This window comes from Aythya ferina (assembly GCF_964211825.1).
Source record: "Aythya ferina genome assembly, chromosome: 27".
Lineage (NCBI taxonomy): Eukaryota > Metazoa > Chordata > Aves > Anseriformes > Anatidae > Aythya > Aythya ferina.
The window spans coordinates 1,168,552-1,191,804 of NC_140310.1; the positions used below are offsets into that span (position 1 = coordinate 1,168,552).

At 44.6% G+C, this 23,253-nt stretch overlaps 1 protein-coding gene across 1 annotated transcript in view; it reads right to left on the reverse strand.

Moving 5' to 3' along the window:
• Nucleotides 1-23,253, reverse strand: part of ANTXR1 (ANTXR cell adhesion molecule 1) — a 123,763-nt gene that overhangs the window by 21,931 nt on the left and 78,579 nt on the right. The window contains exons 15-17 of the mRNA XM_084499710.1: nucleotides 11,969-12,064; nucleotides 11,619-11,786; nucleotides 3,936-4,016 (exon numbers count right to left, since the gene is read on the reverse strand). Coding sequence (XP_084355836.1) covers nucleotides 3,936-4,016; nucleotides 11,619-11,786; nucleotides 11,969-12,064 — 345 coding nt within the window. The remainder of the gene's footprint in view (nucleotides 1-3,935; nucleotides 4,017-11,618; nucleotides 11,787-11,968; nucleotides 12,065-23,253) is intronic.

The window sequence follows — 23,253 nt, forward strand, 5'->3', positions numbered from 1 at the left end:
GCAATAGATCCTTTCTTTTCCTGATTGTCTGATAGGCAGTGGTTTGTAAAAAGATTTTCTATGGGATTGCTCCTTTTCCTTTTTTTTTTCTTTTTTTTTTTTTTTTTCCCCCAAGGAAAGCAAACCATTCACACAACTCCAAGCTACCTTCATTCAAGGCACTGACAGCTGTAGGTGACACTGGCAGATGATTCCATGCTGCTGTCTCCATCAATTCATGTACTGACCTTCCCACTGCATTTCCAACCACACCAAAACAGTAATATGTTTTATGAGATAATATTTGATGTTTGCTGGCCAGGCAGTAGCCACTAGCCATAAGGTAGCCTGAATCATTGAGCCTTTGTATCATTGGACATAGACTTAAATTTGTCTTAGAAAAACAGTGGCCCTGAGAAGAATAGAGTGAGATTGGTTAGGATTAAATAGGTGTTAGACCCTCCTCATTTTGTGTGGTGCAAATTTAACATCTATTTTTGCAATCTTTTGCTATTTTTTCAACCTTTTGCTTTCCTTTTTGACTAATTTTTCTTCCAAAGCACAGTCGTAGTTTGAGGTTATTCAGTTGAAAGCAATCACTTCCCAGTCTCTTGGACAGAAGTCTCTAGGTATCGTAAAGCTAAAATGACCTTCTACGTCTACAAAACAAGAAGTTAGGTATGAGAGCCAAAACCAGCACCCAAATCACAGAGAATATCTATGGCAAGATGAGAGATGATTCAGAGATCTCAAAGCCAAACCCAGTGCTTGAAAGCTAGACTCTTCTCCCTGCTTTAGATCCAAAGTAAGGAAACAAACGAACAAACAAGTAAAAATAATAATTAAAAAAAAAAAGCCCACATAATTGCTGATGCTACCTAATTCTGTCATTTCAGCTGTGTAAATTACTGAGTATCACGGCCATTTTGCCATTTTACTGTTTTCTAGTGGGTTCTCAGATTGCTTTTTCCTGCTCCGCTGGTGGTGACATCACCTGGCTGTTATGTCACTACTGCAAGGGAATAAACACTAACTGCTCACTGAAGTCTGAAAGTGATTAAAATCATCAAGATGCTCATGTATGTTTATTCAAAGAAGACCAACACTCAGGCACATAGTTTTGTTTACATGAGAGAAAAGGGCTGTCTAACCTCACAGAAAGCCAGATAAGCTCCTTATATCTACACATGGAAGTGCCCAAACATTTACAAGTCTTCCAGGAGTCATTTGAGAGAAACAGATATTTTTGCAGCTAGAGGCCTGGGTGCATTTTCAGCCACTTTCTCCTTCACACTAAATTACATTTGCACCCAAATCAGAGACCCTTTACAGCATAGCAGAATCATAAAGAGCTTAATTTACTTTGAGTCTGGATCATGTAACACATATACTAGCTAATTCTGCTGCTACTTATGCTGACAGGACACAAAACTGCATGTCTAAGAGCAACATCACCAAAAGGGAGGGTGCCTGCTGTCCTATTTTGCTGCTAACTTTATCAGCTTCAGTTAAACTGCTCTGGATTTTCCCTAGTATAAATGGAAGTGGCATAAGATAATTTTAACTCTTCAAGTAAAAGAAAACTTATTCATAGAGGTGGCATTCTTCAAACTATGATTTCTGTGGGAACATTGCACAAAAGTTGCCAGGCATTAGAGAAGTGTGTATTATAAACTTTTCTCTCAGATTCACACTAAGTGAAGATACTTTAGCATATTTTCCCTTGAAGAAAGAAAATATTAATTACTTCAGCGACCTGGATGATGGAATGGAGTGCACCCTCAGCAAGTTTGCTGATGACACAAAGCTGGGAGGAGTGGCTGGTACCCCAGGGGGTTGTGCTGCCATTCAGAGGGACCTCAACAGGCTGAAGGGTTGGGCCAAGAGGAGCCCCATGAAGATCGAAAAGGGCAAATGCAGGGTCCTGCAGCTGGGGAGGAATAACCCCATGCACTAGCACAGTCTGGGGGCTGACTTGCTGGAGAGCAGCTTTGCAGAGGGGGACCTGGCAATCCTGGTGGACAGTAGGCTGACCGGGAGGGAGGCAGCAATGTGCCCTTGTGGCCAAGAAGGCCAATAGGATTTTGGGGTGCATTCAGAAGAGTTACCAGCAGGTCAAGGGAGGTGATCCTCCCCCTCTACTCAGCACTGGTGAGGCCACACCTGGAGTATTGCGTCCAGTTCTGGGCTCCCCAGTACCAGAGGGACATGGAGCTGCTGGAGTGAGTCCAGAGGACAGCTATGAAGATGATGAGAGAACTGGAGCACCTGTCATACAAGGAAGGACAGGCTGAGAAAACGTGGCCTGTTTAGCCTGGAAAAGAGAAGGCTGAGGGGAGACCTCTTTAATGTATATAAATATCTGAGGGGAGAGTGTCAAGAGGATTGAGCCGGTCTCTTTTCAGTTGTGCCCAGTGACAGGATAAGAGGCAATGGGTAGAAACTGAAGCACAGGACATTCCAGCTGAGTATGAGGGGGTACTTCTTTACTGAGAGGGTGACAGAGCACTGGGACAGGCTGGCCAGAGAGGCTGTGGAGTCTCCTTCTCTGGAGACATTCAAAACCTGCCTGGATGCCATCCTGTGCAATGTGCTCTAGGTGATCCTACAGGCAGGAGCATTGGACTAGATCATTTTCAGAGGTCCCTTCCAATCTCAGCCATTCTGTGATTTCTGTGGTTACATTTTTTTATTCACAAAAGCTTACTGGTCTTGCATCCAATGGAAAACCTTGCAGGGAGACAAATGTTACAGGACTATGATTCTCCACCAAAAAATTATTTTGTCATTTCATGTCCAGCTGGATTGCCTGAAACCTTCACAATGCTACCCAGTTACTTTTGCTTTGGTCCAACTATATTCCTGAAGCAACCCCAACCTCCTTTGTCCATTTATGTCAGAGGTATGTAAAATGACCAGGTGTGACATTAATGCACTAGGCATATTTCACCATGAGGGTGATCAAATTTTGGGCTCAGGGAGATACTGAATCTTGAACCTTGGAAACAGTAAAAATTGCATTGGGCACAGCCCTGGGCAAGTGACAATCTAAATTGTGAGGAGTTAGGGGATGTCTTATGGTTACCACAGGGATTTCCAGACCTGCTGTGCACCCTGAGCACGTGTAGAGTTTGCGATGCTCAGGCTCTCCCTTCCCAGCCAAACATCCCTGCAAGTCTGCAGAGTGTTTGGAGCTGACCACAGCACTGTGCATGTGCTGCCCACATTACTGCCCAGCCTAGAGATAGCTGGGGATGTCTTCACACTGGAATGATTTCGGAAGCACACAGGCATTTCATTCCACTGAAAAGGGGGAGATTAATACTGTGGAGATGAGAGGTATCTCTATAGTACCTTGCTGTTGTAAAGAGTATCATCCCCATCAAGTGACAGTAGTCCATTCTATTCAATGGCTTCTGTTTCCACCCAAAATCATGCATTAATATATAGAAATTTGCATGAGACCATTTTTTACTGGAAATATATGAGAACATTTAATTCGTCTCATGCAACAGTCCAATTATCCTTCTGCAGATATTGCTTTATAAAAGTGCCCATGAAGTTTAAATTTATGTAGAAATATATATAGATTTATGTCTTTTCAGAGTTTTACTCCAGAATTTAAGATATTAATGAATGAAAATATGCAGAAATATCCCTTACTATTTATTAGAATTTATTACACATCTAAAAGTAAGTCTGTACTGGGCCCTGAGACAGGTGTTTCTGTCATTGCACAAAGACAGTTTTTACACTTGAAAATGTATTGGTCTGAAACTGCATGAACTGCAAGTTACAAAGCTCATAAAATGTGACTGAATGTTTGTTTCTGAGCCATCATGACTATCTGCCTCATCATGGAAAAATAATCATAACGCTTAAGTAACACTTGTAGAGGCAGACAGAATTTTTAGTTGGATTTTATTTTTCCCAAGAAATGTCTTGAGGCACGGTACCTTGTCTCCTGGCTGTGGGCGCATCACAGATACACGGTCGTAACCTTTCCGCAGCAAGACCCAGAGAGCATCCAATTTTCCCTGCAATCAAATGACATACAGTGTGTTATATTCAGTGTAAGAACAAGTGAGCTGTGCAAACTGCAGCTTAAACATGCATATTTTTTCCTTAACCATTTGCTGTGCCTGTACTAGGTATCTCCTCTGGCTGAGAGGCTGACCTCCAGTCCTAAGTGGCCACTGTGACATATTAAAAATAATTTTATGTATCAAAACACAGAAGCTCACTGCCTTGAGAGCTTGAGTCTTTTGGCTGATATTGAACTTCAGTGTCTGTGAAGGTAAGACCCCCTGACAGTCAGGGTATTTATAAGGTCTCTCTGTGGCAGTGGTTCTCCAGTATCTAATTAAAGAATCTATGCACTCAATGAACACTCTTCCTTTAACAGGGATATATATGGCAACTTTCTCTTCCCTATTCAAGAAAATGCTAGGGTTGTAATCCTCTGTAAGACCTATACTCCTCAACCACCGTGTTTAGCCAATGGTTCAAAGCTTACTTGGAAATTGGAGGGATTCATGGGTGGAGACAGACAGAATGACTGCATAGATCTTGTTTCCATAGGACACTGGGAAAAAGACTTCCTAATATGAGAGCCAGGAAAGTCTGTAATTCTCAGAGGAAGAACCAAGAAACTCCTCTGTCAGAATCCTGCTGCATTTGGACAGCACAGCATCTTTGACCTGAGGGAAGCCATCCTTGTCTCTGAATCCACAGAATCACAGAATTTCTAGGTTGGAAGAGACCTCAAGATCATCGAGTCCAACCTCCAACCTAACACTAACAGCCCTCCACTAAACCATATCCCTAAGCTCTACATCTAAGCGTCTTTTGAAGACTTCCAGGGATGGTGACTCCACCACTTCCCTGGGCAGCCTGTTCCAATGCCTAACAACCCTTTCAGTGAAGAAGTTCTTCCTAACATCTAACCTAAAACTCCCCTGGCGCAACTTTAGCCCATTCCCCCTCATCCTGTCACCAGGCACGTGGGAGAACAGACCAACCCCCACCTCACTACAGCCTCCTTTAAGGTATCTGTAGAGAGCGATAAGGTCGCCCCTGAGCCTCCTCTTCTCCAGGCTGAACAAGCCCAGCTCCCTCAGCCGCTCCTCGTAGGACTTGTTCTCCAGGCCCCTCACCAGCTTCGTCGCCCTTCTCTGCACCCGCTCAAGCACCTCCATGTCCTTCTTGTAGCGAGGGGCCCAAAACTGAACACAGTACTCGAGGTGCGGCCTCACCAGAGCTGAGTACAGGGGGACGATCACCTCCCTAGCCCTGCTGGTCACACTGTTTCTGATACAAGCCAGGATGCCGTTGGCCTTCTTGGCCACCTGAGCACACTGCTGGCTCATATTCAGCCGACTATCCACCATCACTCCCAGGTCTTTCTCTGCCTGGCAGCTCTCCAACCATTCCTCTCCCAGCCTGTAGCTCTGCTTGGGGTTATTGCGCCCCAGGTGCAGGACCCGGCACTTGGCCTTGTTGAACTTCATGCAGTTGACCTCAGCCCATCGGTGCAGCCTATCCAGATCCTCCTGCAGAGCTTTCCTACCCTCAAGCAGATCGACACACGCACCTAACTTGGTGTCATCTGCGAACTTACTGATGGTGCACTCGATGCCCTCGTCCAGATCATCGATGAAGATATTAAAGAGGACCGGCCCCAGCACCGAGCCCTGGGAGACGCCACTAGTGACTGGCCTCCAACTGGACTTGGCTCCATTCACCACGACTCTTTGGGCCCGGCTATCCAGCCAGTTTCTAACCCAACGAAGCATGCGCCAGTCCAAGCCAAGAGCAGCCAGTTTCTTGAGGAGAATGCTGTGGGAGACGGTGTCAAAAGCCTTGCTGAAGTCAAGGTAGACCACATCCACAACCTTTCCCTCATCCACCCAGCGCGTCACTTTGTCATAGAAGGAGATCAGGTTCATCAAACAGGACCTGCCTTTCATAAAGCCATGCTGACTGGGCCTGATCGCCTGCTTGCCCTGCAAGTGCTGCGTGATGACTCTCAGGAGGATCTGCTCCATGAGCTTCCCTGGTACTGAGGTCAAACTGACAGGCCTGTAGTTTCCCGGGTCTGCCCTCCGGCCCTTCTTGTAGATGGGCGTCACATTTGCTAGCCGCCAGTCAACTGGGACCTCCCTCGATCGCCAGGACTGCTGATAAATGATGGACAGTGCTGATAAATGATGGACAGATCCATCTCAATCCATCCCTCCATCTGAAAACAATCCCTCTGAATGCATCTTTCCTCCTACATCAGACCTCATTGAAGCTTTTGATCTCCTGCCCCTCTGACAACTGAAGAAATAAGTACCTTTTTTGGTCATTTTTCCTTTAAGAAACTAGAGGGAAAATTGCAACTTTCCATGGAATAAAAAAGTCCTTCTTACCCGAAAGTCCTAATTTCCATCAGTCTACTAAGCTTTCTTGTGAAAAGACAAGAGCTCCATCTTGGGTCATTTTCTGTTTGGGAACTGCTTTGCAACTGAAGCACAAAGTAACTTGGAGGCAAAAAAAAGGTCTGGAGGCAAATAAAGCCTTGGGTCCTACTAGATATGAAGTCCAGAAAGTAGAAACAATGACAAATGTAGATGAGAAATGAAAGAAGGCATAGTTTCAGCCACTGCATGAAAACAAATGCATTCTCTTTCTTAATTAATGGTTAGGTCAGCACTGTATTGACCCCAGTCTAGGGAATGACCGGATACCTAGATTGCTCTTGAGACCTGGTACGTTGTCAGTCAGAGGCAGTTTTGTAAGCTGCCTATAAATGCAAGCTGTCCTCAGGCCTCAAGACAAAGTCTAGAAAAATGTGCCAGGGACACAATATTAAGTTGCCTCAATTTAGGAGGCACCTGAGGTTTCTTTTTGGCAGGACCAGCTGCTGCTTCAACCTCAGACTTGAGGTAGGTCCTGCAGGTGAGTTTTCATGTATAAGCAGTGAATTGAGCCTTGTCTCATGGTCCTTTATGTATAGTTGTGTAGAGACTGCTAGTGGCCTTTTTGAAGTCATCTGAGTACTATAAATGTTCTGAGGAGGAGAGAACAGGTAGACATAGACAGAATCTGAGGTAGAAATAGGGGTTGAATGAAAGCTAGTAACCAAACCAAAGCATAGACAGCTGTGCGGCTGGCTGTAGCAGGGAGCACATCCTGAACCAAATTGAGACAAATGGCACAGTCCTTTATGATCCTTCACTTGCGTCTATGTTTTCTGCTGTCCCTCCCTCTGTCAGATGAACTGAGGATTTGACAAGGTTCATGAGAAATTTTTAGACTTGTCTTGCTCTTTGGTTTATTTGCACTGACCTTTCAAACTGGTGAAATGATATTTAAAAAAAATAAATACAGTTGGCATCATGATAAGAAGTAACTTCTGCAAATAAGAATAACATTAACAGTAACAATAATAATAACAATCTGTTAAGTGTCAGCAACTGTATTTGGCAGTAAACAAAGCCCTAGAGCATTTCAAGCGGCAATCTATCCACTCTGTTATCAGCTGTCTACCTACCATATGGATGCTACCCTGAAGATTGGATGTAAAGGGAAGAAAAACTACATCAGACAAACTGGCAAAAGGCTGAACACTCCAAGTAAGGCTGGCACTTGTGGAGAAAAGGAGGCTGTTGGCCAGCAAGGTGACTGGCCCTAAAATGTGAATTTCCTGGCTCTTTGTCAGATTCAAGCTACCTTGGTTCACTGTTCCTCAGATTTAATTCCTTGCACTTCTCCTTTACCTAGGATTATTTTTTTAATAGGTTGTTACATGCATATTTATCTACCTTCAAAAGAGATGTTTCAAACAGTTCAGTGGAATGGGTGGAAATTTAACGTCTTTTCTAACCAAAGAAGCTGAGAGCACATGGAGCATGGGGATGAGGGAAAATTAAAGTGAGTATCAGGAGACATTTCCTACGGGTGAGGTCTGGTAGTCTGGGAAACATTTCCCCTGAGCAGCAGTGGAAGCCTCTGTTATTTTAAAAACCAGACTGGAAAAAGCAGTGAGGGACAGACCCAAGCTAACAGTGCTGCTTTGGCTGAGAGTGCAGACCCAATGACCTAATAGGCTGTTCCTCCTCACCTCCCCCTGCTTCTTACAACTCCACAATAGCTTCCCTGCATAACACAATGCAAATTCATCTTCGTATGCTCACATCTTCTAGACAGAAGCTTCTGCCTAGAGTACTGATGAGTTTATGCCAATTTTGCAATTTCCTTACTGCACAGGGAGAGCAATTGCAGGATCTCTGCTTCAGAGAAATTATCCCCTCTGTTTCTGTTGAGTGCTCACAGTTGTACGTGGGGAAAGTATTGGATATAGTTATCCAGTATGCATACACAGCCTGTTTGGGTGCAGTTCAATAAGGGGTGTGGTAGCAATTAATAGTTAGGTAAAACCTCATCCACAGACCGATTCAGGCTGCTGAACACTATCCAGAAGTAGTACATGCCAAAGTTAGGGAGTATTTGGATATGGGGTCTTAGGTGGGACCTGTCCTTATACTATACAGTTTGAATGGTATAAAGGAGAGATTTTTCTAAAGGCACTAAGAACATATATCATGAGCCAGCAGTGTGCCCTGGCAGCCAGGAGGGCCAACTGTATCCTGGGGTGCATCAAGCACAGCATTGCTAGTTGGTTGAGGGAAGTCATTGTCCTGCTCTACTCTGCACTGGTGCAGCCTCACCTCAAGTACTGTGTGCAGTTCTGGGCACCACAGTACAAAAAGGACATGAAACTGTTTGGGAGTGCCCAGAGAAGGGCTACAAAGATGGTGAAGGGCCTAGAGGGGAAGACGTATGAGGAGCAGCTGAGGGCACTGGGCCTGTTCAGCCTGGAAAAGAGGAGGCTGAGGGGGGACCTCATCACGGCCTACAGCTTCCTCATGAGGGGGAGTGGAGGGGCAGGTGCCAATCTATTTTCTTTAGTGACCAGTGATAGAACCCAAGGGAATGGAGTCAACCTGTGACAGGGGAGGTTCAGGCTGGACATCAGGAAGAGGTTTTTCACTGAGAGGGTTGTTGCGCACTGAACAGGCTATCCAGGTACAAAGCCACGGCACCAAGCCTGTCGGAGTTTAAGTGTTTGGACTGTGCTCTTAGTCATATGGTCTGAATTTTTGGGTAGGCCTATGTGGAGCCAGGATTGGACTCAGTGATCCTTGTGGGTCCCTTCCAATTCGGAATATTCTATGAGTCTATGATTCTATCACCCATGAGATACTTCTAATACACTTAGGCCCCTAATAATCAAAAGATTGCTGTTATGAAGCAAAAGCCATTCCTAGTCATAATTAGAACTGAACTCAAAACCAATGTACATTGAATCTTTTCTCCAAGTCTCTTTTGAACTTTGGAGAAATTCCAACTGGGACACAGATCTGCAATAAACTTGACTCCGCTGTTCAGAACTGACTTGCTACCATGCAGAATAAACTCTGAAAATAAACTGAAAATCTCCTGACGCTGTAATCCAACAGCATAAACTGGTGAAGAAAGAAGGGAGAAACTCATCAGTATCTCCTATGGGAAAGGACCTAGCTCTCAGCTAACAGTAGCTGTGCCCACACGGATTCCATCTGCAAGTGCACGTGTATTCAATGTTCTTTGTGCTAAAACTGGTGCTTCTATTAACTCCTAAGTGTTTAGAGTACAGCTTTCTGTGCTGTGAAACCTTCTGACTGCAGCACACAAAAAGCAACTGAGCTGCATCTCTCAGCTGTATGAGGTCATTTCCATGAGCACATCGTACAAGTGAAAATCTCCCAGATGGGACTAGTGTGTTTTACGAACGTTGCAGTAATGTAAATTACAACACGATACATTTAGTAACAAAGGAGCAGCTATGTGGGATGGTGCTTACTGCATTCCCAACTCTGAACTGAAAAAAGTTGACTGTAACCTGTCCCACTGTGGGAATAAATAACCTTCACGAATACATGTTGAAATCATTATAATACAATTGCAAATGACTTGTTGGTAGGCTATGTTTATTAGATGATAATCTTTAAGGGGGCGAGAGAGGGCATTGAACCAAATTTTCAAAGAGGCTCACATTTCTGTATCCTCCGGAAACCACTACTACTCCCTTGTGCATCTTTGCCATTTCCATTGCTGGATTTGAACCAGCTGTAAGATCAATGTCTGAGGAAAGCCAAAACACGTGACTTGCCCAGATTCCTATGGGCACTGCTCAGAGCTGATCAGTAACAAGAAACAATGCAAGGAAACCTGGGTGTATTGCAGTGAAATATACCTGCATCTAAATAATGTAGCTGGTAGAATGTTTGGCTAGGTTGGTTGCTTCTAGAGAGGAAGAAGACAGGAGAATAAAAACTCTGCTTTCCAGCAGTGAGGCACTTCCACATTTAGCATAAAATTTAAGGTAAGTTAAACAGTAGGCGATTTAACAAATTGACTGTAAAGGGTTTCTAACCCTAACCAGAATTTCCACTCTTCACAATGAGATCCAGGCTCCAGTGGTGCCAGGCTTGCACTGGGGTATGAACTGTGCATTTTCAGTCTTTTCTGACACTACAGTGCTGCTGCAAATACCACAAACTGAAAAGAGATGAGAAGGGTCTTAGTATTTCCCAAAAAGGATAACCCTGAAAAATGTTTGGATTTTTTTATTATACAGGTGCAACCTCTTGAAAATTGTTTGCTGAGGACAGCTTAACTTGTCTTGAATGTAAAAGATTAACTTTCTCATGTTGGAGTGTCTTCATACCACACTCTGGATGATGCCACCAATATCTGTTGCTTGTGGTTTGTTTCCCTCAATCCAGGAGGAGCACTCACATGTGTGAGGAAGGGTTTTGCATCAGTGAATTATTCAGTTGCTTGCTTGTTTCAGTTTTGTACACTGACAACAATTCACATGAGGGAAGCCAAGCTGAAGAACAGCTGCCCGCACTTGGGACAGATGGCAGAGAAGGAGATCCTTCTCAGTTCCCGAGGGTGACTGCTAGGCAGCTTTGCATTGTGTGTGACCCAATAACAGCATGAATTTGCACTTTTACTTCTGAGGCACTCTAATTCAGTCAAGACCTTCTTGCAGGGCATCCCCTCCATGTGAGGTGAGCATGCTGCCCTCCATCAGGCCTGGCCCTGTGACCCATGACAGCTGGCAGACATCCATGTGCTTCACTGCAGTCAGAACATTTTTCCTTGGTGATACTTAAGAACAATTTTCTTCTGATTTTTCCACTCTTTCTAAGGAAAGAGGATGCTATTTCCTCCCTACAACACAGAGAATATGCAATTTGGACTAAAGGGCCTGCCTTTGGAAGCACAGTGGAGTCTGAAAGCAATTTACAGAAGCTAGCTACACCACTAAAAGTGATCAGCTTTTTATTCTGGTCTCAGAAAGCAATGTGACTCTGCAACCTGATCAACCTGATGGAAATACCCATTGCCCATGAGGCTCCTTTCTATAGCATCTCCCTGGTCACATGTTCAGTGAGACTTCCTTATGCACAGCTTCTCCACCAGCACCTTGAGGTCACAGGTTTATGGACAGTTCTAGATCTTACCCATGGATGTGAAAACAGACCGCTTAACACAGATCTCCTGGAAACACTTTATGCAGTAAAACACTGAACTGGACCTACCTTGATTGGAGAGTACCACTTCCGAGGAGAAGAGGGTCTGCGCATATTGTTCACAAGGTTCCTGGGCTCCGGGAATTCATATTCCTGTTCTGGCATCTTGACTCTGGCATTCTTGGCTTTCTCTAACTTAGCGCCTTCTTCTGTAGAACCCTTTTCTCCCCAGCGCACCTGAAAATACAGAATCAGAAATGCAAAGGTGGGGAAAATCTTCAGAAAAACTATAAAAATATTACCTTGCAATTTGCATGACAACACTGTCCATGTATCCCCAGGCACAGACCTGGATCCTACTGAAGTAGAAGAAAGTTCAAAACTGAGATTTTCTGATACATAGACTGGTGCCTATTTACCTCCATTCGTTTGATGCCACCAACTCCTCGACCACCATAATAAGAGGCATCTACTGTTGGCCATTTTTTCTTTGGAAGGCCATCATCATCTTCTTCCTACAAAACAGAAGGAAGGGGTTGTACTGTTAGGAAGCATGAACCAAGGTGGTAAGGCATAAATGGTCACAGGTCATGTCGTCCTTTGAGCCAGCTAGAGCCAGTGCAATAAATGTTCTGCTCTCTTACTGCTTGTTTTCCTGCGGATGTACACTCATGAAAAGAAAATGTTTAATTATATAAACACTACCACCACTTGAAAGGTACAATCCAGCTCCAGCAAGAATGTGTGTTTTTGCAATAGTTTTATTTAAAGGGATTTTCATCGTCTTTAAATTCAGGGAAGTAAATTATTTCCAAGTTGCAAAATCACTGAGGATGTTGCCAAAATAATATTCAGGATAGTCAAGAGTTGGGGACTTTTGGCTTCAAGTCTGATTGATATGCTAGCCATGAATGATGGCAGCAAGGACTTACCCCTTTGCCATCCTCTTCCCTGTGCCTGTGGTTAGATAGGGGCCAGCTGTTGCTGTGAGGAGCGTTCACTGACTCACGGCTACCCTTGCTGACATAATCCTCTAGTGCACAGATAAATCATTGTATTTTAGTTCAGATATGACAGAAGGGGGAGTGAAGGAGAGCAAGAAAGCAAGCAAGTCAGATTTGATCCAGAGTGTAGGTGAACTAGGAGTATATTTGGGAACAACCCGTGTGATGGTCTGAAAGGGAGATGATTGTTTTTTTTAGACGAGCGGGCCAAGTGTAATAGGATGGAAAAGACTAATGGAAAAGCTACAAGAATGGAATTAGTTCTTGTAATGAACTTCTGCCTCTGCTGGCAAGGCTACCCATGGAAATCCATGTGGCTTCAGTGATTTCATGGCCTTATGCCAGCAGAAAGTCAGACCTTGTGTGAAAAATGAGACCTAAATTCTGTACAAAATGGAATGTGTTCTATCCCTGCTGTAGCAGGCAGAAACCCAGGGACATCACCAAACACAAACTCTGGCATTCATGATGGCATTCAGATATGGCCCAATTAACAAACCAAGAAAATCTTTCAATGTGTTTTTAAAATCAATCTAGCTGAATTTCTAGTGAGTATATTCTATGTAAAAAATGGTACACTATAACAGTGTATACGCTCTGACCTACATAGTGCCTTTCGCTTTAATTTCTACAATTCAGGCTGTGAATTGGCAAAGCAGAAAAGCAGAGTTCATCAAAAACGTGAAGTATTTCCTGTGAAAAATGTGGAGAGAGATGAAAAATGGTCCCTTTTTTTTTTTTTTTTTTTTTTTTTCTTTAATTCTTCACAGGGATTTGGCGAAACTCCAGAGCTTAGGAGCTTTCCAAAACTGAAAAAGCCAAAAATACTTTGAAATTGAACTCCCCAGTAGGAAAATTTAAAAACTGGAGGAAAAAAAAATCCAAGACAAACTATGCTCTTCATGTCAAACAAAAGCATTTTTATTTAAAAACAAAACAAAACATAAATTCAGCTGCAAAAATTGTCCTGATCTAAAGGAAGAGTGAACAATTGAGTCATAAATATAAGGTCCCTCTCCTTTGTAGCTGACCTCTCTTTCTCTCTCTGGTTAGAGCTGCTGAGGTTCTTTGCTGCAACCTAAGAACTTAATATCTCTGCATGAAGTTTTCCATGAGGACTTTTTTCAAAAAATGGAATCAAAGCCATCTAAATATTTTCCTTCAGCAATTCTCTCTTTCTCTGTCTTCAGCTTAGCACAGACTGGACCTCTCACAACAGGAAATACCAAGGTTTAGGAAATCTTCCCCACAAGCCCTTGAAAGCCCTGCAAGTCACTTCAATCTAAGATAGGAGTGTTTCTGCCAGAACAACAACAGAAGAACCACACGCACAAAAAGACCAGAGCAAACACTTGAAAAACAAAGGAGTCACAAGCTTTCTTCCGGATGAGTCTGTTTACATCTTTTGAAGGGCATAGGAGGTTTTGCAATACAAGCAGAAAAATAAAAACAAAAAACACCAGTGTTGTCCTAGTCACTTGACAAATGTGTTCACAATGTATGTGAGTAGCTCTACTAAAGCAACTGGAAACTTGGGCGTCAGGGTGGCAGAAAAGCAGGAAAATGAGAAGGAAGAGGCATACCATCCCCACCCCCAGCATCCTAGCTGACCCATTCAGAAGAACTGAGCCAATAAAATGGGGCAGAATTCTCACATCTGACTCAGTTTTGCCCATAGTTTTCTACACTTAGCTACAATGTGGTTTTTGCCTGAGGAAGAACTCCATAAGGAACTTCAGCTCTGACCCAGCAACAGCACAAAAAACAGCCCCGGAAAATCTAAGTGCATTTAAGGATGCTGGAAATTGACTGTACAGAACTTGGCATCTTTCCATCCCCCAAATCTGCTTTAGATGGAGCTAGAGTTTCTTTTTTAAAAAATACAAAGAAGCAGGACAGAGCTACATTTCACAGTCAAAGATCCAGATTCATAACTGCTGGATTTCAGAAAACAAAGATGTGTTTATCTCAGAGTCCATGCCGGGCTCTGTATACTTTGACCCTGACCTGAGGGAACCTCATCTGTGGGTAACACAAGGATAATTCAGGCTCCACTAGGGACGTCTGAACCACTCAGGGTAAGAATTCAAACTAAATTTGGCCAGATTTTTAAAAAGTTTGGACAATTTACCCTTCTCCCCGCCCTTATAATTATTTTCACAGTTGTCTCTGCAATGCCTGAATCTTGTCAGAACTTAGCATTTACAGAGTGCTTTGCCTGAAAAAAAAAAAAAGAAAAAAAAAAAAAAAAAAGCACTTTAAGACATGGGATAATAATTTCTCTAAGAGATTGTATCACCTAACTTTACAGCTGAGGAAATCTGGAGGTGAAATACATTGTCCTCCAGCCTCACAGATCCTTACTGCAACCCATTCCCTTAACACCAGACTCATTTCCAAATTGCATGGCCACCTCTCAAATCTAAAGGCATTGTTACACTTTGAGGATAATTTACTTGGTTCTCAAGAAACATTTCCTCCCTACTTTGGCAGGTTTTGCTTGTCACATTACACTCTACCAGGCGTCTAAATCACAACTGTATAAAACCTGCCTTATCTTAATAATCTTTGAGGTGTTTTGCAGAACATGGCATTGGTGTTTCTCATACTTGCATCTCTCACCAGCCCAAGCCTGCAAGCTATTGTCAGAAAGCACTCATAGGTCACAAGAATATTTAAGAGATGTTCCACTGGTGTTCTGCTAAGAAGCAGGCTGAAGAAAGAGCTCAAATGTCATTAGGCACCAGCAAAAAACACCTATAAATTTATCCTTGAGACAAAAATGCTTAGAAAACCAGACCTTGTCAGGCTTAGTGAGTATGGAATTCTTAGTTTATCTATGGTACAGATTCCTAAAGATCCTGCCTGAAGTTATGTCTTCTGAGTGCAGAGTGCTGCATGTGCACAGTTAAGACAGAATGCATTTTGATGAAGATAAAGGAGAAGGGATGTATTCCCACTCCATGGCTCAGACAGTGGTCTATGCAAAGAAATAACATGCACAGGGTCACTCAGGAAATCCTTCTACAGAACAGAACACCTCACGTACCCAGACTTATAGCCCCAGTTCCCAGGTTGCATTTTGTAAAGACTGTAGTGCTAGAGATGCTCATGTCTGAACTATGATTTTACAATGGAGATTGCTGTTCCACAGAGTCTTTTGCATGTAGTGCTGGCAATAGGGACTATTGCCAGTGACGGGGGAATAAACCCAACTGTTCACCACCTCCACACTAATTGAGTGTGCTATGTTGGATCTGCCTAGATATTTTGCATTAAATTTGGTTATAAAAGTCCACACCTTCATGGAGTAATACCTACACCTCATTTGCTCCCAATAACATTCCAAATCTTTTTCTTTTAAATGATTGTATCTTGAAAGATTCCTTTTCTCCTCCTCCCAGATTTCCAAAACACATTGTAAAAAGAGAGTAAAGAGGAAGGAAAAGAGCTGGCATACCACTGTGACCTGGCTTTATTTCAGGAATAGCAGAATACATTTCCTGCCTTGGTGTCTACAAAAAAAAAATTGCATCAGAGCTTTTCTCTGAAGCTTATTTTGCTATCTTCCCAGCAAGGCTTTTCAGGAAGAGAGAGCAAAATAATTTGGAAGAGTTTAATAAACACTAATAAGTGAAGCTGCAAGTGGCTCCCCAATAAGATTAATTCCTCTCAGGCATTCTTTGGTGTCATGAATGTTTAGAAGTTGGAGAAGAGATCAAACTGGTTCAAGGTGAACAGAAGTTTTAATCTGCTAGCTTAACAATAGATGCCATGCAGTGAGTTAAATTTCTCCTTTTCATGCAGGCCTCCCATGACAGCAGTAATTGCTTTCAACGTCTCATGACTGTGCTGGTGAACGGTGCTTTTCTCTTCAGGACTTTCTTGTGCATGTTTGCTTTAGTGTATGTGGCTAGGATGACAACAGACATAAAGATTATCCAATTACAGGCTGGTTGGTGGCTTGGCCCTGGTGCCACATTAGGAGTGATTATGGAGCTTGGGTAATAGAGCAATATGGAAAAAGTGGGTCTGAGTGATGAGTAAAGGGCATGCTTGGGTCATCTGGTATGTCTCCTGCCTGGGTTTGCCAGGTTTTAGGACACTTCATGTCCCTGAATCCATTTTGTAGGAGAAAGCACTGCCATGACAGAAAATGAATATACAGCAGTGTATGTTAACATTGCCTGGTCTCAGTTTACAGGGCAGAGAAGCAATGAAAAGAGCATGTGCCTCTTGGAGTGCTCCTGCTTATCCTTTTGTGGGACAGACTAGCAGCAGACCCCTGGCATGGGTCAGGTAGTGAACAGGAAATTGTTGGAAGCTGCAGATCCCTGTAGGGTGTCTTTTTTTTTTTTTTTTTTTTTTTTTGTAGAAAATGGGTTGCTATACTGAGAACCGGCTTCAGCCTCTTGATAGGCTTATGGTCTGAGTTGAATAAGAGTTGTTCCAATAAGCCCAGCCTGAAGGTGATGGGCACCTGAACAAAAGCAGACACGTCTTCCTCTGGCAGGGCTAGAAAGACTCTTCCTATACACTGGAAGTAGAAGAACGTGAGTTTGATCTGCTAGCAATGAGTCAATCACAAGTCAGAAAGGTGCTCACTGACTCCTTGAGACATTCACTTCTTCTGATTGGCATTCACTCAGTCTTTCCTGGCTGTAAGTAAAACCATCTGTCCTTCTTCATCTGGGCTAAGCCTTCTCCGGTATCCTCTGTTGTCTGAGGAGCACAGTGGTAAGTTGACAACATTTGCAACTTCTGAATGAATTAATTGGAAGTTTTTAGCCAATAATGATTTCCTTCACCAACAGTGAGTATGTCTCCAATATGTCTCAAAAGGCCTTTAAAGTAGAGTTCAATAAAACCTTTGGCGGGTTTCTGACAGTAATGCTACTTTCCCTGTATTGTTAAAGTATAATGCATTATCCTTGCAGTACAAAGACATATGGGCCTCAGCTCCCAAAGCTGCTCAGAATTCCTCATCTTATTTTTGCCAAGATCTTTAGGAGAAGAAAATAATTTTACTTTAATTGTAATGCTGCTGTTCAAGGAATTAGTGCTCTTTCATGCTGGAGATGAGCAGTTACTAGGTTTTCTGTAAGGGAGAAGGCAACCTAAAACACATAAGAAAAACATGAATGCAGAAAATCAACACCATCTTCCATTTGTTTTTAGCAGAATAGGAAATCTGGAGCATCCAATCTTCTCTGAAAGCATCACATTATTGCCATTCCTGTTCCATGGACCAGACTCTATAATAGTAAATGGGACCAATGAAATAGTTTTTCCAACAGCAAGGGCCTCTTCTGTCATGGAAAAAAATGCAAAGTACAGGTCACAGATGTAAGCTTTACTAATTTTTGAGCACTGCACTGGTGCTTTACACTTTCTAAAATAGTAAAAATGTATTTTTCTTTGTCTGCTAATTTTACAAGGTGGCTTTAGGATAACTGAGCATTGAGCTTTGGGGAAAGTGCATGTGAAATTATATGTCTGCAATCAGGCTAGTTCCTGTAATTCTAGCAGGTTATTGTAGCCAAATCTCCCTATCCCAGGGTCCCAAAACAATAAGAACAATAGCTAGAATATTGTATAGACCTTCTCTTGTATTAATGGTGAAGCAGGTAAACTGCAGGTAGAAGATTAATGTAATTTTTCTGCTTCTATGCAAAAAGAATTTGCCCACATTCTCCTCAGTATGAGATCAGGTTACTTTAAAACAAAAAAACATTGGCAAACACATTGCTAGAGGAAAGCTGTCAAACAGACTGATGAACTGAAGATTGTTCTACAAAAAACACTGTGTGGACTCTTCCTCTCTGTCAGACTCGTTTAACCAAAACTAACCTGAAGCAAATACAACTTGTGTTCCACAGCTGGTTTATTGTGTAGCAACTGGTCTGCTTTTGCAGCACTTAATGATTTGAGAAAAGGCTTTCTTGTAAGTGAAGCACGCCTTTCCCCTTAACACACAGATTTAATTTCCCCTTCCAATCCTTGGCCAGTGAACCAGCATTCCAGAATGATGCATTTTAATTAACTTCAGCAATTGAATCCCTTGGCTTGGAGGCATTTGTGATGCCGAACAGAACATGTTCAATTTTAGGCTAATATTTTCCTTTTCATTCAGAGGATGAAAGCTAACAAAGCTGGTGAATATATGTACACCCCAAACAGAAATGGCTACTTTTGAAAGTAGGCCAGATGCCTGCATATAAATATATGGGTTGATGCTATTTTGAGAGATGGGTGCCTTCAGCATCAAATGCCTTCAGTATTGAACCCAAATGCAAATCTTCATTGGGTTCAGGAATGCTCAGATGTGCATTTTTACTTGAGGCCTGTTTTGAAGGGGACAAGTGCCATCGAGATGCAGGTTCCAGTATCGGCCTTGGCTCCAGTTGCCCTCAACATCTTTGCTGTGCTCAGTACAGGCAGAAGCTAGGTTGGACTCCACCTTGGTAGTCCTGCAGAGGACTGCACTTTAAGGGTTTCTGCCTTGGCACAGAGCACACTCACTGGGCCTAACTTCACAGGGAGCAGAGATCATAGAATCACAGAATCACAGAATCACAGAATTTTCTAGGTTGGAAGAGACCTCAAGGTCATCGAGTCCAACCTCCAACCTAACACTAACAGCCCTCCACTAAACCATATCCCTAAGCTCTACATCTAAGCGTCTTTTGAAGACTTCCAGGGATGGTGACTCCACCACTTCCCTGGGCAGCCTGTTCCAATGCCTAACAACCCTTTCAGTGAAGAAGTTCTTCCTAACATCTAACCTAAAACTCCCCTGGCTCAACTTAAGCCCATTCCCCCTCGTCCTGTCACCAGGCACGTGGGAGAACAGGCCAACCCCCACCTCGCTACAGCCTCCCTTGAGGTACCTAAAAAGAGCAATAAGGTCACCCCTGAGCCGCCTCTTCTCCAGGCTGAACAAGCCCAGCTCCCTCAGCCGCTCCTCGTAGGACTTGTTCTCCAGGCCCCTCACCAGCTTCGTCGCCCTTCTCTGCACCCGCTCAAGCACCTCCATGTCCTTCTTGTAGCGAGGGGCCCAAAACTGAACACAGTACTCGAGGTGCGGCCTCACCAGAGCTGAGTACAGGGGGACGATCACCTCCCTAGCCCTGCTGGTCACACTGTTTCTGATACAAGCCAGGATGCCGTTGGCCTTCTTGGCCACCTGAGCACACTGCTGGCTCATATTCAGCCGACTATCCACCATCACTCCCAGGTCCTTCTCTGCCTGGCAGCTTTCCAACCATTCCTCTCCCAGCCTGTAGCTCTGCTTGGGGTTATTGCGCCCCAGGTGCAGGACCCGGCACTTGGCCTTCACAGAATCACAGAATCACAGAATCACAGAATTTTCTAGGTTAGAAGAGACCTCAAGGTCATCGAGTCCAACCTCCAACCTAACGCTAACAGCCCTCCACTAAACCATATCCCTAAGCTCTACGAGAGCCCCTAGCCTTGTTGAACTTCATGCAGTTGACCTCAGCCCATCGGTGCAGCCTATCCAGATCCTCCTGCAGAGCTTTCCTACCCTCAAGCAGATCGACACACGCACCTAACTTGGTGTCATCTGCGAACTTACTGAGGGTGCACTCGATGCCCTCGTCCAGATCATCGATGAAGATATTAAAGAGGACCGGCCCCAGCACCGAGCCCTGGGAGACGCCACTAGTGACTGGCCTCCAACTGGACTTGGCTCCATTCACCACGACTCTTTGGGCCCGGCTATCCAGCCAGTTTCTAACCCAACGAAGCATGCGCCAGTCCAAGCCAAGAGCAGCCAGTTTCTTGAGGAGAATGCTGTGGGAGACGGTGTCAAAAGCCTTGCTGAAGTCAAGGTAGACCACATCCACAGCCTTTCCTCATCCACCCAGCGCGTCACTCTGTCATAGAAGGAGATCAGGTTCGTCAGGCATGACCTGCCTTTCATAAAGCCATGCTGACTGGGCCTGATCGCCTGCTTCCCCTGCAAGTGTTGCGTGATGACTCTCAGGAGGATCTGCTCCATGAGCTTCCGCGGCACTGAGGTCAAACTGACAGGCCTGTAGTTTCCCGGGTCTGCCCTCCGGCCCTTCTTGTAGATGGGCGTCACGTTTGCTAGCCGCCAGTCGATTGGGACCTCCCCCGATAGCCAGGACTGTTGATAAATGATGGATAGTGGCTTGGCCAGCTCCTCTGCCAGTTCCCTCAGTACCCTTGGGTGGATCCCATCCGGCCCCATCGACTTGTGCACATCTAAGTGCCGTAGCAGGTCACCAACCAGTTCTTCATGGATAATGAGGGCCACATCCTGTTCCCCATCCCCTTCCACCAGCTCAGGGGACTGAGTATCCAGAGAACATCCGGTATTGCCGCTAAAGACTGAGGCAAAGAAGGCATTGAGCACCTCCGCCTTTTCCTCATCTCTTGTAACTAAGTTCCCCCCCGCATCCAGTAAAGGATGGAGATTCTCCTTAGTCCTCCTTTTTGTGTTGATGTATTTATAGAAACGTTTTTTGTTATCTTTAACGGCAGTAGCCAGATTGAGCTCCAGATGAGCTTTGGCCTTCCTAATTTTGTCCCTGCACAGCCTCGCTACTTCTTTAAAGTCCTCCTTAGTGGCCTGCCCACTTTTCCAAAGCTTATAAACCCTCTTTTTCCTCCTAAGATCAAGCCACAATTCTCTGTTGAGCCAGGCCGGTCTTCTTCCCCGCCAGCTCGTCTTTGGGCACGTGGGGACAGACCGTTCCTGCGCCATTAAGACTTCCCTCCTGAAGAGCACCCAGCCTTCCTGGACCCCTCTGCCCTTCAGAACCACCTCCCAAGGGACTCCACCAACCAGTGTCCTGAGCAGCTCAAAGTCAGCCCTCCGAAAGTCCGATACAGCGGTTTTACTGGTCCCCTTCCTGGCCTCGCCAAGAATAGTGAACTCCACCATTGCGTGGTCACTCTGCCCAAGACAGCTCCCGACGATCACGTCCTCCACCAGTCCTTCTCTGTTTGTGAAGAGAAGGTCTAGCGGGGCACCACCCCTGGTAGGTTCACTAACCAGCTGCGTCAGGAAGCTATCTTCCACGCTCTCCAGAAACCTCCTAGACTGCTTTCTCAGGGCTGTGTTGTGCTTCCAGGATATGTCAGGGAAGTTGAAGTCCCCCATGAGTACAAGAGCTGATGATTTTGCAACCTCTGTCAGCTGCCTGTAGAATTCCTCATCCGTCTCCTCATCCTGGTTCGGCGGTCTATAGCAGACCCCGACCAGGACACTAGCCTTGTTGTCCCTGCCGATCCTAACCCAAAGGGACTCGACCTTGTCATTCCCAACCTTGAGTTCTACAACCTCGAAAGACTCTCTAATATAGAGAGCCACACCACCACCCCTTCTATGCTGCCTGTCCCTTCTATAGAGCTTATAGCCAGGCATTGCAGCACTCCAGTCATGAGACTGGTCCCACCACGTCTCCGTGATGGCAACCAAGTCGTAGCCTGCCTGCTGCACGATGGCTTCCAGCTCCTCCTGTTTGTTACCCATGCTGCGTGCATTGGTGTAGATGCACTTCAGCTGGGCCATTGCCTTATCCTCCGGCCTTGCCATTGTTCCCCCTGGCACAGCCCCAACAATCCTAGCCTCAGCCCCATCCCCCTTCCTACCTAGTTTAAAGCCCTCTCAATGAGCCCTGCCAGTTCCTGGCCCAGGATCCTTTTTCCCCTAAAAGATAGGGACCCGTCTGCGGCCATCAGGCCAGGTGCTGAGTAAAGTGCCCCATGATCAAAAAACCCAAGATTTCTGCGTTGGCACCAGCCCCGGAGCCACGTGTTTAACAGGTGGGCTTTCCGTGTCCTCTCTGAACCCCTCCCTGCCACCATAGGGATGGACGAAAACACCACCTGCACTCCCGCTCCATCCACTAACCGACCCAGTCCCCTAAAGTCCCTTTTGATAGCCTTGAGGCTTCTCTCTTCGATGTTATCACTGCCCGCCTGGACTATCAAAAGGGGGGAATTAAAGGAAGGGCGTTGCACCCCCATGCTGCGTCTCGAACCCGTGACCTCAGATTTCTCTTCACGTCGCGAGGTCAGGGTTATGCGAGCGCCTCGAGCCGGTGAGCCACCGCCGCACCCTCATTTCATCAAGCTTTCTCACTTGCAAGCTGAAGCAGGCAATGACTTTGTCTCCAGAGGCAAAAAGCAAATGGAAATAGCCAACAAAATCACTCTGAGCATGGATCTAAGTCTTCTGTTACTTGCATAGTTAAGAGGAACAGATTCAAACCCTAGTGAAGTCAATGGAAAAACTTCCATTGACATTAATAAGCCCTGGACACAGCTGACTTTTCAATGAAATCCCATGTGCAAAAGAGTGGAAGTAAGAAAAGAGATCAAGTGTGTGCTGAAAACAGGAGGATACAGAAAGGGGCAGATGAAAAACTGGGCAGATTTCCGGGGAGTCTACTGATTAAGAAATGTTGACATAACTTGAAGCCATTTGTTGCTGGATTTGTCTAGAAAAAATAAACAGAATTAGCATGAAAATTTTAATGTTACTTTACTCTTTCCCTCCATTAAAACTTCCCCTGTTGGTGCCACTCTTCTGGTGTCAGGATGGTTATACTGCTTTTTACATCTGTTCAGAACCTGGTCCATTCTCTTCAGAAACAATTGCAAAGTTTATGGGCTGCTTTTGCTCACAGCAATTGAAGTGTAAGGAA